This window comes from Capra hircus, chromosome 24 (genome assembly GCF_001704415.2).
Source record: "Capra hircus breed San Clemente chromosome 24, ASM170441v1, whole genome shotgun sequence".
NCBI classification, from domain to species: domain Eukaryota; kingdom Metazoa; phylum Chordata; class Mammalia; order Artiodactyla; family Bovidae; genus Capra; species Capra hircus.
The window spans coordinates 37,230,770-37,245,776 of record NC_030831.1 but is presented as its reverse complement, the minus strand read 5'-3'; the positions used below and the strand labels follow the sequence as shown (position 1 = coordinate 37,245,776).

At 38.0% G+C, this 15,007-nt stretch overlaps 2 protein-coding genes across 5 annotated transcripts in view; one reads left to right on the top strand and one right to left on the bottom strand.

Annotated features, from left to right (window-relative positions):
* NDC80 (NDC80, kinetochore complex component) overlaps positions 1-972 on the bottom strand; it is a 34,319-nt gene extending 33,347 nt beyond the window's left edge. The window contains exon 1 of the mRNA XM_005697068.3: positions 833-972. The gene's annotated coding sequence lies outside the window, so the exon portion shown is untranslated. The remainder of the gene's footprint in view (positions 1-832) is intronic.
* Positions 1,204-15,007, top strand: part of METTL4 (methyltransferase like 4) — a 29,841-nt gene continuing 16,037 nt past the window's right edge. For 3 of the 4 annotated variants that reach the window (XM_018039806.1, XM_018039805.1, XM_013974341.2), the window contains exons 1-5: positions 1,204-1,397; positions 4,517-4,913; positions 6,596-6,658; positions 10,431-10,800; positions 12,961-13,030. In XM_018039806.1, the coding sequence (XP_017895295.1) occupies positions 4,524-4,913; positions 6,596-6,658; positions 10,431-10,800; positions 12,961-13,030 (893 nt within the window). In that variant the 5' untranslated portion in view covers positions 1,204-1,397; positions 4,517-4,523. Of the gene's footprint in view, positions 1,398-3,499; positions 3,869-4,516; positions 4,914-6,595; positions 6,659-10,430; positions 10,801-12,960; positions 13,031-15,007 lie in introns of those variants that run through there. The other variant, XM_013974342.2, reaches the window with a different exon arrangement.

The window sequence follows — 15,007 nt, the reverse complement described above, 5'->3', positions numbered from 1 at the left end:
CTTCGGCAGGGGATGTGTTAATTTCTTCCTTCCATTATCTACAGGTGGACAGGGTTCTGAACAAAGGCACTTTAGTTTAACAGTCAGGCAGAGGGGCAGGATTCTCTGAGGTTGGCCGTTATGTATGATTATCATAACAAAAGCAACAGAAAACAAGTCAAAGAAACAGTTCTAACTAGAGTCAAAATTGGCTTTTCTCTGCAACAGGATCTTGTCTTTGAGGCATTAGACACTGTACTCCTCACCTTTCCAGGTCCCGCCCTGGTTTCCAGGACAATGGACATCTGTGGTTATCCTTTTCTCTAAGCTCTCCTTTGTCTTTGAAACTGATATACTCTTTCCTTCTTTGTGTGGACACCCATTTCTTCTTCAGTATACACTTCTGTATCTAGTAAACTTTTGCACTCTCATCTATATGTTCCCTCCCAATCTCCACTTAAAATGTACTCTCAGGATCTGAGATTAATACTCCTGGATGTACTCTGTACACGGCAAACGGGATGTTACACTAATAGCTCAAACGCAAAAACAACAAACAGTTCCTCATCTTGTCTTCCTCTGTGTGCTCTCATCAATTTTTCCCTTTTTCCTCTCTCCAGGCCCTCTTCTTCCCATCAGTGTCCGCTTGGCCCACCCCTTCTCCCTCGGAAAATCACTGCCATAAGAAATTTACTGGACTCTGGGAAACTAGCGCCTCGTACCGACGGGCTCGAGAGGTCGGTTACAACAACAAACACCAAAACGTCGCTTCCCAGGGCTTGTGAATCTAACCTGGCGACCTGGCGTTCTCTCTCCAGCTGCGGAACAAAATTAACCCAAAATCATTAGTTACCTTTCTTCCAGCTTCCCGAGACGATCCAAAGACAGAACTGCTGTAAACCCTGCAACCGCCCACTGCACAGGACAGCAGCCGCCAAAACACAAACTCCTTCCACCCGTCGCCGCCTTTCGAATTTTAAAATCTCCGCCGGCGTGTACGTCATCGCGCAGGACGTGCGCGCGCGTGCGCAATTTTCTTGCGCAACTCTCGTACGCAATTCTCGCGCGCCGCTCCTCGTCGCTGGACGTTTTGCGTATTGCTGGCGCGCCGCCACCTCACCGGCTGCACTGGCTTTTCGTGGCCACTGTGAGCGTCCTCTGCAAAGTCAGGTCCGACCGCGCTGTATGTCATTGAGTAGCGAGCAGAGCGCTCCAGGCCTGGAAACGCGTTTTTTTTTTTTTTTTTCCGTACAGCAACATGGCCGCTCCCGTCGAGTCTTAGAAAAGGAGAATTTTTTTTAATCCCCACTTTGTCCTGAAAGGCGTGTCTTTCAGGATCTCTGGGTTAGACGCGTGCTGTTTCATGAAGCAAGTCTGGCAAGTACTTGAAGTACTAGAAGTACTGGGAAGGCGGCGAGGTAGGCATTAGTGAGCGGAATGTGGGCGCAGTCGGCCTCAGGGTCGCGCTGCTGATGCAGGCGGATTCTTTACGGACTGAGCTATCAGGGAAGCCCAGTAAGCTACTTTGCTAAAACAGGGCATCACCCGCTTCCCTGAATTTGAACTCAGAGGCAAACACATCCCCAAACCTGGAAAGTGGTGGGGGTGACAGGGGAGCTCAGAGCTCCAGGACTGGATACCTGGGTCTTGTAGCAGTTGTGCCATCAACGAGTTGTACATACTGTCGTGGTCCGGGTGCGGGTTGGAAAAGGATTTCCAGACATGAGACAGAATGAGAGGGAAATAAAAGTTTATTAGAATGGGAGACAGCGGGCCAGCCCAAGGGAAAACCGACGTTGAACAGGGGTCCTTAGTCCATTTTTATACCCAGGGTGCATGGAGTAGAATAGGGGTCTTGCGGGTCATTTGCTGATTGGATGAGGGATGTATGCTGGGTGGGGGAAGAGTAGGGCAACTCTCTAAGGAGTAGGAGGGGAGACAGGTTATCCTGTTCCATTAGTAGTTACAACATGCGGGGGGAAGGGCCGTAAGGGTCTGGTTTTTCTGTTCCTGCATTCCAAGACCCTCCTTGGTTTTATCTGCTCTTTCGTCCTAGGATCACCACACATACTTTAGGGCAAGTCACCTTTCCTGTGTGAATTTCAGCCTTCCCATCTACACTTCTAGCTTGCACTCTCCGTTTTAGGACCGCTTCACCACAAGTGATGACTCTTGATACCCCGTGGCTTATAGCCCGCCAGACTTCTCTGCTCATGGGATTTTCCAGGCAAGAATACTGGAGTGAGTTGCCATTTCTTCCTCCAGGGGATCTTTCTGATCCAGGGATGAAATCCCCGTCTCCCGTGTCTCCTTTGGCAGATGGATTCTTTACCACTGAACCACCTGGGAAGTCTTGATGGCTCTGAAGGGAGGACCAGTAACAGAATTACTGCCACCGGTAGCGTTTATTTGATTGCTTTGTGTGAAACACGAGCACAACACTCATTTAGTTCTCTAAACTGCCCCCTAAGATGTCCTAAAATGATTAAATCGAAGCTCAGTGAAATCAAATGACTGGTCCATGGTCATAATGCTAATGCAAATAGTGTTAGAAATTTGAATCTATCAGTGACGTACAGCGCTCAGGCATTCACCGCTATATTCAAAGGTCGGACCTGACTTTGCAGAGGACGCTCACAGTGGCCACGAAAAGCCAGTGCAGCCGGTGAGGTGGCGGCGCGCCAGCAATATCGCAAAACGTCCAGCGACGAGGAGCGGCGCGCGAGAATTGCGTACGAGAGTTGCGCAAGTTAATCTGTTATTAACTGTGCTATTAACTGCTTAATGTATTTCTTATTTTATTTCTTATTCTATATCACTTTTTAAGTTCTCCACTACACAACTTTTAGTAATCAAAATCCAGAACTTAACGCCTTTTTTGGTCTTTTTTTTTTTTTTTTTCATTTTGGCAGTGCCATTCGGCCTATGGGACCTTAGTTCCCTGACTGGGACTGGAACCGAGAACCTGAAATCCAGAGTCTGTGAAAGCTCAGAGTCCTAATCACTGGCTTACCAGGGAATTCCCTAAAAACTGTCTTTTAGGAAAAGATAAGTTCTGAAAAAACCTAGTTGCCAGAAGAGGACTGCTCAGAACCAATTGCAGATCTGGATTCTACCTTGCGGTTTTGCTAAGGGGTTAGTGCTTCTGATCGGAGAAGGCAGTGGCACCCCACTCCAGTACTCTTGCCTGGAAAATCCCATGGATGGAGGAGCCTGGTAGGCTCCAGTCCATGGGGTCGCTAAGAGTTGGCTTGACTGAGCGACTTCACTTTCACTTTTCACTTTCATGCATTGGAGAAGGAAATGGCAACCCACTCCAGTGTTGTTGCCTGGAGAATCCCAGGGACAGAGGAGCCTAGTGGGCTGCCGTCTATGGGGTCTCCCAGAGTCGGACACGACTGAAGCGAGTTAGCAGTAGCAGCAGCAGTGCTTCTGATGGAGGAGTCTGGTAGGCTGCAGTTCATGGGGTCGCTACAAGTCAGACACGACTGAAGCGACTTAGCAGCAGCAGCAGCAGCAGTGCTTCTGATATCCTGTTAAAATTGCATTTTGCTCTGTTTTGACTCTTTCTGCACTCCATTGGTAGCAGTGATTAGTAAAGCAGTTGTTCTGGAGAGACTTACTGTAGTAAGTGTGGTTTAAAAAGGAGCTGACATCCTAATAGCTCCTATGGAAATTCTGTGGCCTTCTCTAGGCTTATATCATTTAAAAGGCTGAATTCTCATAGGTAATGCAATATTCTTTGGTTTGACAGGACACTCACCATTTTAGAATTCAGTGTCTTCATGACTTGTAGGCTATAGACCTATTGGCTAGAGCCAGGTGCCAAGTGGGAGGTTGTATGGAGGCTCGAGAAACAGGAGGATCTCATTGCGATTCCAGAAATAAGGTCAGGTCTTTACCCTCTTGGTCAAGTTGGCTGAAATTTTTGAATTATCAACGCTGAAATTAAAAGTTTACATTGTTTTAGATATAGTGAATAGACTTATGGACATGGGGAGCAGGGAGGAGAGAGTGAGATGTATGGAGAGAGTAACATGCAAACTTAACATTACCGTATGTAAAATACATTACCAATGGGGATTTGCTGTATGTGTCAGAAAACTCCAACAAGGGCTCTGTATCAAGCTAGAGGGGTGGGATGGGGAGGGAATTGGGAGTGAGGTTCAAAAGGGAGGGGATATAGGTATATCTATGGCTGATTCATGTTGTGGTTTGACAGAAAACAGCAAAATTCTGTAAACTAATTATCCTTCAATTTAAAAATATTTAAAAAGTTTATATTGTTTTAATGTTTCATTGTAATGTTTTATTTTAATTTTTCTTAGTCCTACTATACTTATTAACTCAAAAATTTTAGATTTGCTTCTGTGTACATTCAAGTTTATATACTTGCACATAAAATCTATGTGTGTATGAAGTATATTTTTATTGAAAAACAGGACATTTAAGAATTTCTCAGGAAAGTTTTACTTCTAGTCAAACTATGGTTTTACTTCTAGTCTCTAATTCCAAGAGGTGTTTGTATGTTTTAAAGGAAGAGAATGTCTGTGGTGCATGAGCTGTCACCAGGATGGCTGCTGGATCACCTCGCTTTCATTAACAAGATAAGCTATGAACTTCACCAGAATCGTGAGCCTTGTTGTAGTAAAAGCCGGCCTACTTCTTCTGTTCACCTTGATTCTCTTCACATGGATTCTGTGTCCTCTTTTGGAGCCTCTGCTACATTTGTTCCTTCCACCAGTAAGCCAGAGAATGGTGATAGAGGAAATTGTGAAATGTTCATACAGAAATACGTATTTCGATCTGAACTGTTTGATGTCAGCAAACCTTATATAACTTCCACTATTCACGAAGAGTGCCAAGAAAGTAAAGAAAAGGAAGATCTAGTAAATGATGTTAAGAAAGAAATCTCCATTTCTGTTAATGGCAAGGTAATAACTCTTAAGAAATTTTTATTTTTCTACGGAGAACACAAATGTATCATTCCAGTGTCTCAAATATCTTGTGATTTACTAATTCTAAAGAATAGTCAATAAATCATAGTGGTACTTTAGCATATCCAGAGTAATTTCAATTTTTTGCTAACATTCTACCATTTTTAGAAAACCAAATTTGCGTATCTCAAAAGTAAGCAAAGTTGTTCAAAAGTGAATGTTCTGTAAATTAACAAACAAAGCTACACAATATAAAACCCTGTCTGCTTAGGTTTCTGTATTAATTGCATGTTTTTACATGTATTTTTGCTCAAAAACATGTTTTGTCCTCTATAAAATTCTAAAGCAGTGTATAGATTTGCGGGGAATTTTAGAGATTTTTCCTTTGGGGATAAACTTGTATAATAAATGTTTGGAAGAAGGATAATGTTTTTGAAAGATTTCTAGTAATAAAACTAGAAAGTTACTATGGAAAATTATATATTCTTAAAGTATATATATTTGTATACACATTGGTGTTATCAGAAGTTTTGAGAATGCCATTGGGGTTAAATTAATTATGCTTTAATACTTTTTATGTACTTGAAGAATTCAGAGATGATTATACCAAGTCCATTTCAGATAGATTATATTAACATTTTTTTTGTTGTTGTTAGAGATAGGAGTTACATTCATTATTCAACCAATAAATGTTTCTGTGTGCTGTTGCAAACAGAGTGAGGAAACAGGAAAAATATAATCTGATTTTTGGATCTTATAGTTGAGTGAGGAAGAAAGATACCAAATAAGAAAGCATGTTGAGACATATAATAAGGAAAGTAATAGAGATTCCATTTATTTATTCAGCCAACAAACTTTTGTTGTTAGCCTGTTAGGAGTTATCAACCATGTAGGCACTGAGATTTCAGCAACAACAAGTAGAAAGTCCCTACTATGTATTGTATTCACATGTTCTTTGGAGTTGTTACATGTAGAACAGATATATCTTATTTGTACCCAATCTTCAGATTACGCATAAAGATCTATTAAAAGTACATTGCAGATTTTTTTTTTTTTGGTGTAGAAATTAAGCTGCAGTCCACGGGGTCGCAAAGAGTTGGACACAGCTGAGCGACTTCACTTTCACTTTTCACTTTCATGCATTGGAGAAGGAAATGGCAACCCACTCCAGTGTTCTTGCCTGGAGAATCCCAGGGACAGGGGAGCCTGGTGGGCTGCCATCTATGGGGTTGCACAGAGTCGCACATGACTGAAACTACTTAGCAGCAGCAGCAGCAGAAATAAAGAAAGTTCAGACTAATTACCCCATATACCAACTGATAGATTACACTGGTGACTCTTTATTACAGTATCTGTTTCCTTGTGTCCATGGATGTCACTGCTACATTTTATTATATCGTTCTAGTTCTTTCTAATAGCAAATGAGGCCTAGGTGGCCTTTTGTCACCCATTAAGTTTGTAGTAATAGTAATAATAATTATTATTATTTGAGAAAGCTTACCTCCCTAGTCCATACTCTTTGCACTTATTTCAATCTCAGCAGTTAATTATTACCTCTTAAATAATGAGATAGACAATATGGAAAATGTGATAAATAAAAAAGAAATATTAATGTATTTCAAAGTATCAATATTGTGATAGATGGCCACAAAATTTCTTCCCTGTAATTTACTCTTCAGAAGCGTAAGAGATGTGTTGCTTTCAATCAAGGTGAACTGGATGCTATGGAATACCACAGAAAGGTATGGTGTGAAATGTTCATTGATGACATTGGAAGGTTAATGTGAACTAGTATAAGTAAATGGACAATGTGAATAAGGGTGGTCTTAAAAATCAGGCAGTCATTTTGATCAAAGTTAGAATTTAACAGTGGAGTGGTTTATTGTTACTTCTATAGTAATTAACAATTTAAATCAATTTTTATTAGAACTCCATATACTTAACACACATTTAACATAAATAAACGTATGCTGTATTGGTAAAGTCTAGAAATTTTTTGAGTTATAAAAGTCTACTGTCAGTAGGTAAAAGCTAGCATAAACTTATGCTACATTGCTTAAGCATATATTTCACATAAGTAAACTTACGCTGTATGAGTGTGGTGATATCTTATTGAGGTTTTTAGCTTGCATTTCCCTAGTGACTAATCATGTTGAGAGTCTTTTCATTGCTGTACATCCATATACATTTTTTGTTAAAGTTGTTTAGGATTAATGTTGATTCATCCTTGAATATTTAATGTAATTCTCCAGTGAGATTATCTAGCCCTGGAGTTTTCTTTTGGGGAAGGTTTTTTAGTAACAATATCAGGTTCTTTAATAGAGCACAGGGATTTTCAGATTTTCTGATTTGCTTATGTCAGTTTTGGCAAGTTGTATTTTCCAGGAAACTTGTCCATTTCATCCAAGTTGTCAAGTTTATTGGTATGACATTGTTCATAGTATTCTTTTTCCATGCTTTTAATGTTTATAGGATTTGTGATGATAAGTGATCACCCTTTTCATTGCTATGTTGGTGATTTGTATTCTTTCTTTTCTAGCTTGGGGCTTGTTTTTTGGTTGTACTTTTCAAAGAACCAGTCTTTAAAAAAATTTTTTTGGTAGCTTTTTTTCTTTTCTTGTGGCAATATATATATATAAAATTTATATATTAGCTTCCAAATAAAGTAAAATCTCAGACAGTTCATCATTGTTCTTAACAGGGGTATTGGGTGCCTAACAGATTTTGTGTCGGTAAAATTTACCACTTTAACCATTTTTAGGTGTACAAGTTAGTGGCACTGAGTACATTCACATTGTTTTCTAATCATCACCATTATTTATATCCAGAATGATTCTGCCATCCCAACTGAAATTCTACCCATTAAACAGTAACTCCTCACTTCCTCTTCCCCCTACGTGCAACATTTTAATTATCTGTTCTTCTGTTCATCCGCATTTGGGATGTTTCTACCTTTTGGCTGTAGTGAATAGTGCTGCTATAAACATGAGTGTGTGCACATAACATGTATATATAAATGTGTAAACACATACATGTTTATACACTCACACATAAACAGGAGTGTCCCTACTTTCAGTTTTTTTTTGGAATATACCCAGAAGTGGCCTTACTGGATCATATGATAATTCTGTTTCTATTTTTCCGAGGAACTGCCTTAGTGTGTTCCACGGTGGTGGTACCACTCTGCCTTCCCACCAGCAGTGCATAAGCATTTCCAGTTTCTCCATATCCATGTCAGCACTTATTTTCTGTTTTTATTTTTTTCAGTTGCTATCCTAATGGGTAAGAGTGGTGTCTCATTGTGGTTTTGATTTACATTTTGCTGGTGATCTTTGGTGTTGAGCATATTTGTATGTGCTGTTGGCCATTTGTATGTCTTCTTTGGAGAAATGTCTGCTCATGTCCTTTGCTCATTTTAAAATTGGGTTTTTGTTGTTGTTTTTGGAGTTCTTCCATATTCTGAATATTAATCCTTTATCAGACACATAAAGTGATGTGAAGTATATTCAAAGAACCAGCTTTTAACTTAGTTAACTATTTTCCTTACTGTCTGTTTTCTATTCTGCTGATATTTGTACTCTATTATTTTCTTCGTTTTTGTTTACTTTGCTCTTTTTCTGTTAATAACTTCTTAAAGTAGAGCCTTTTGTCAGTGAGTTTAGATCATTTTTCTTTTCTAATATAAGCATGTAAAGCTGTAAGTTTCCCTTGAATTGCTGCTTTAGTTGCATTCCATGTATTTGGATATGTTGTATTTTCACTTTCATTCACTTCAAAATATTTTCTAATTTCCCTTGTGATTTTATCTTTGACCTATATGAATTATTTAGAAGTCTGCTATTTTATTTTCGGATATTTGATGTTTATCTTAATATCTTCTTGTTATTGATTTCTAGCTTAAATCCATTGGAGTAAAAGAATATACTCTGATGTCAGTCCTTTTAAATTTATTGAGTTTTATTTTACAGTCTAGCATGTGAATTATCTTTGTGACTATTGTATGCTATTTTTTATGTATTTTTGAATATGTATTCTTTAGTTGTTGAATACAGTGTTCTATGAATGTCAGTTAGGGTAAGTGGATTGATAGTATTGTTCAGAACTTCTGTCTTTAGAGATTTTTGGTTTATTGGTCTATCACTTGTTGGGTAGATTTTGCCTGGGTGAGTTTAGAATGAGGATTTTAGTCTAAGGCTGATGATTATTCCCTTTTACCGACACAAAATCTGTTAGGCACCCAATACCCCTGTTAAGAACAATGATGAACTGTCTGAGATTTTACTTTATTTGGAAGCTAACAAGTTAGCAAGTTTAGGTCTAAGATTTTATTAAAACAGATTTAGATCAAAGCATTAAAGTAATGAGTTTATTAAATTAAGAAGTCACATGTATATACTGATCACTGCTCAGCTGGAGACTTGACTTTCTGCAACTCTCAAGAGCTCTCTGTCTGTGCAGCTCTCTGCTCTGGGGTCCTCCCTGCAAACACTCGCCGCCTTGGCCTTTCCAGACTCCCAGCTCTGGTTCCTTGGCTCCGAGAGACTGCTGGTCTCTGAACAGGTCTCCTCTTTGTCCTGCTATATGAAAACTTTCTCAAGGCAGTAAGCTGGAGCAATTGGGTTCTTTTTTTATTTAGGGAGTACAATTCTGGGGCTTTCCAGGTGGCGCAATGGTAAAGAATCTGCCTGCTAAGGCAGGAGATGCAAGAGATGCAGGTTCAATTGCTGGCTTGGGAAGATCCCCTGGAGGAGGACATGGCTGGAGAATGTCAGCCGTGGAGAATTTTTGCCTGGAGAATCCCATGGGCAGAGGAGGAGCCTGGTGGACTACAGTCCATGGGGCCGCAAAGAGTTGGACATGACTGAGTACATGTGTAATTGTATTAATAATAGTATTCTGCAATGCTTGACATCCACCCAAGGTCTGAAAGCCTTTTTTCTGAAAATAATTTTTTAAAAGTAATTTCAGATGAAAAGTACTCCATCTTATCCAGAAGCAGTACTGGCTTTAAATTTTATAATTATTTTGGTTCTGTTATTGCAAAACTTTTTTAATATATTCATTTTATAGAGTTGACTTTTTCTTCTTTAACAATTCAAGCTATATTTTTATGAAATCAAAGGTATGTTCATTTTAAAATTAAATTGCTAGAAAAATTAAGATTAAATGTGATTAAAACTTAATTCTTTTTATAGATTAGAATTTTCACTTCTAGAAACATTATCAAATTCATCTTATAAATTTTTAAGGATTTTTAAAAATATATATTGCTTTGTTATTTAGTTTCCAGTGAGTTTATGAGATTTGTATTATTCCACAGTTAGGAAATAGCCATTCAAAGGTATAGTCACACTTTCTTTTTCTTGTAGTATAAAATTATTTTATTGTAAGCATTAAGAATATTGGTTTTATTCCATAAGTTGAAATATTCAAAGCATAGTAGGAAGCTTTATTATTTAGAAAATTGTTTTAATGTCAGTGATGTTTTAATATACTTAAAAAATTCTCTTACAGATCAGGGGGCTTATTTTGGATGGATCTTCACAGTTAATCCAAGAAGGTCTCACAAGTGGCTTTCTTCATTCATGTTCTGAAAAACAGAACAAGTTCAGTGAGCCCATTGCTTTACCACATGATACCTGTAATTTGTCAGAATTATGTGAAATGGCAAAGCATTTGCCTTCTCTGAATGAAATGGAACTTCAGACGTTACAGTTGATGGAAGATGATGCCTATGTTACAGAGCAGGATTTATTTTCACGGATTGTTGAGAATACCTCTAGCTTTACAAAAATGATTACTTTAATGGGACAGAAATACCTGCTGCCACCAAAAAGCAGTTTTCTTTTGTCTGACATTTCTTGTATGCACCCACTTCTGAACTGTAAGTAGTTATTATGTTTATTATTAGATAATTTTTCTGTGGCCTCAAAAGTCAATAGCAAGTCTGAATGTTGAATGAGCATCAGCATTTTGTGATAGGGAGAATAACTTTTTCTATATTTTCTTTTTTAATTTAAAACTTTAAATTCAATTTTAAAGTGCTGACTTATGCTTTAAAAATTAAAAAAATAAATATTATTACAAACGAAGTCTCAAAAACTTAACTAGTCCCCAAGAGAATAAATATAGTTACTGCTCTATACTTAGGAATTCAGGGTATAATTGTGTTTGACAAGTAATTTTAACTTTTATGCATAGCAAAGTAGAAATGCTTCAGATATGAATGTTAATCCCCAAACTATTCATAGCCTTTTAGGTTACATTTTAAGCTATTTTCAAGTTTATTATCTAAAGTTTCTCAAAAGTATTTTCCTGTATAAAGTTGAAAATTTAGATATTGATGTTCAGAGTTATCTACATGTAAATTTGAATTTAGATTTCTGAAGCTTAACTATGAGTCTTTAGACACCGCACAAAACTGAGCCTCAGTTTCCTAATCTATAAAATGGATATGATGATACCTACTTCTGAGGGTAATTTTGAGGATTAGTTGAGATAATTTGCATCACAAGCTTAGCTCAGTGATATGTTTCCAATAAATTATAATTATCATAATATTCTAAGGGATAAAATAAGAGTATATTGATTAAGTTGAATTTAATCTGTTATATACTGTTATTTGTACATTTTGTAGCAAAATTTTAAGTTATTAAAGTAACATAGCTTATTAATGAAAAGCTTCTTTTAATTACTTTCAAGCCATTTTAAACATGAGTGGTTATTCATGTCACAATGTGATGAATTCTTCAGGGTAAATGACAAGATAACAAAATAACGAGAAAATCATGCAATATTTGAACATTTTTTCCCCCATTCTTTCTCATCTTTGTTACTCTAATCATTTAACAACCATTACATCCTTATTTTAATTTGCATTCTTTTGATTACTTATGAGATTGTCCATTTACAAAAATATACCTTTGTGTATAAAAGGGAAAGGGACAGCTTTTCCTTATAGTAAAATCCCAATTAATAAATGTAGGTGAAATGATGTAACTAGGTAATTTCCGTTTGACACATAGCATAGTACTTGGGTGTCAAAATAGTGGGTGAAAAGATGAGATGCAGGATATTTGCAGAGTCTTAAAGTATGTCCCTACCAGATAGTTAATAATTATTGAGGTAGAACTGGAGAAACCTGGCTGACAGCCCTTTAACCAAACAAATGACTCAAGGTGGTATCACTAATCATGAGACATTCTGACACCCTGTGCTTCCTGCTAATGACCAGCCGGTAGTGGTCTTCAAAAGTATCAAGGTCAAAAAAGATCAAAACTGAAGAACTTTTCCACATTGGAAGAAATTTATGACACATAGCGATTAAATGTGATTTTGCTGGGGATCCTGGACAAGGGAAAAAGATATTAATAGATAATTGGGGACATTTTATCAATATTCAGGTCAGTATGTCAGTTAAAAAATTGAAATTTTATTTCACGTAAAAAGTGAAAAAAAGCAAAAATCCTCACATCCATCCGGTGTTTGAAAGGACCATTTTAATATGGCTGCCAAGACTTACATAGGGCATTTACAAATCATTGATGTCTAGCTAGGGGCTTCCCAGGTGGCACTAGTGGTAAAGAACCCACCTGCAAATACAAGAGACAGAAGAGATGTGGGTTCAATCCCTGCGTTGGGAAGATCCCCTGGAGGAGGGCATGGCAGCCCATTTCAATATTCTTGCCTGGAGAATCCTATGGACAGAGGAGCCTGGCGGGCTACAGTCCATAAGGTCGCAGAATTACTGAAGTGACAGCACAATGTCTAGCTAAGGGAGCTGTAGTTATTTTTGGAAAGGGTGCAACAGGTGCAATTACTTTGAAATCCCAGAGGTACTAAATTATAAGGGGAATCTCAATTTTTTTGGCTGAGTTATTCTATTTGAATAAATGCCACAAATCCTTTTTTTAACCAGCATATTTAAATATATTTGCCAGCAATTTATGTCCTTAGTGAATGCACTTCATTGTTGAAGAACATGTTTAGTTTTTAAAGTGATACAAGTAGAAGGTATTTTCTGAAATCCTTTCTTTGTTTTCAGGTAAGAAAACATATGATGTGATTGTGATAGATCCACCATGGCAGAACAAATCGGTGAAAAGAAGTAACAGGTAAGTGTATCTGTTACATATGCTTTCTGAAAGCTATTGTTGTTTGTACATTATAGTTACGTAAACTGAAAGTATTACTTTATGGTACAAAGTGTCTGAAAAACTAAAACACTTTAGTTTTAAAATTTTAATTCCATTAAATGGGTAGGTGAAGTAGGTAATTCTCTTAAACTAGAACTATATATAGGTATAAGAATGTTAAACATAATATATTTATTAAAGATGAAGTTTGCTGACTGAATTAGTTCAGAAATGTTTCTGTAACACCAAAAGACAACATTTTTGCTGTCTTTGGGGCTTCCCTGGTGGCTCATGTGGTAAAGCGTCTGCCTGCAATGCGGGAGACTTGGGTTCAATCCCTAGGTCGGGAAGATCCCGTGGAGAAGGAAATGGCAACCCACTCCAGTACTCTTGCCTGGAAAATTCCATGGATGGAGGAGCCTGGTAGGCTACAGTCCATGGGGTTGCAAACAGTCGGTTGCATGACTGAGCAACTTCACCTTTCACTTTGCCTTCTTTGATATCAAATTCTAAAGTTTTGAAATATGTACCAAAATATACTATTCCTTAGTAATCTGCTATGAATGAAAGTGTCTAATTCATTCTGAAATTTGTTTTAGTTTATGCCACTGTTCAATTTATGTAACCTTTTAGAGTCATAAGTTCAGTTAGTAAATAAGACGAAGTTAAATAGCTTTTCAAAAAACTAAAATTTTCCCTCTAGTTATGGTGAATATCTTCAGTTATATTTCATCTCACTTTTCAGTCTTCTAGACTGAACAATTTCTGTTACCTTGACTTAAACTTCATAGGAAATTTCTTCTCCACAGTTATCTTCAGTTTCCTTATGTATTTTGTTTATGAACTATACCAGTAATTGGATTTTTTCATGTTAAAAGTTTCAAGGATCATACAAAGAATTCATCTATCTATTCTCTATATGTGTGTATTTGTGTGTGTGTGTGTAGATATCTGTATATATATACATAATTATTTTCTGAACAGTTTGAGAATAAGTTATTTAGGAGAAAGAGTAAGTTACTCTGAAATATTTATTCTGTATTTCTTGAAAACAAAGATATTTTCTTATATAATCATAGTACAGTAATAAGAATAGGTAATTAAGTTTCCTTTTCAATTTTCTAGATTTCTTTTATTAATAAGAATCATACAGGGAGATACTGTGATATATGCATTGTTCCCAGTTTTACCGTCTAAGATAGGCGAAATAGTGTTCTTTCCTTCCCCACCTCCACCCCTGTTCCACACTCCTTTCCATGTCCTTATCTTAATCCCTGGAATTTATGAGTATGTTAGGATACATGGTAAAGAGAAATTAAAATTCCAAATGGAATTAAGGCTGCCAAGGAAAGGAGATTACTATGCATTACATAGATAGGCCAGTCCATAGCATATCATAGCTAGCGACTGTGAGGAGATCCCCCATGTCCAAGGTCAGGAGCGGCGGCTGCGCTTTGCTGGACTGGCCGTGAGGAGATACCCCATGTCCAAGGTCAGAGAAACCCCAGTAAGATGGTAGGTGCTGGAATGGCTGTGAGGAGATACCCCACGACCAAGGGCAAAGGAGAAGTCCCAGCAAGATGGTAGGACGGGTGAATTCGCGTTTAGAATCAAACCCCATTCTCGCCAGAGATGCTTAGAGAGCGTAAACAAACCTTGTGGGCACCACGACACAGGGACCCCACAGAGACTGAGACAGAACTGTGTTTGAGCGTCTCCTGTGGAGGTGTGGGTCAGGGGTGGCCTGCCACATGGACAGGGGCTCTGGGTGCAGCAGACCTGGGTATGGCATAAGCCCTCTTGGAGGTCGCCATTATCCCCACCACAGAGCCACCAGAACTTACACAGGACTGAGGAAACAGACTCTTGGAGGGCACAAACAGAACCTTGTGCACCAGGACCCAGGAGAAAGGAGCAGACTGACCCAGACTTGCCCATGAGTGTCCAGGAGTCTCT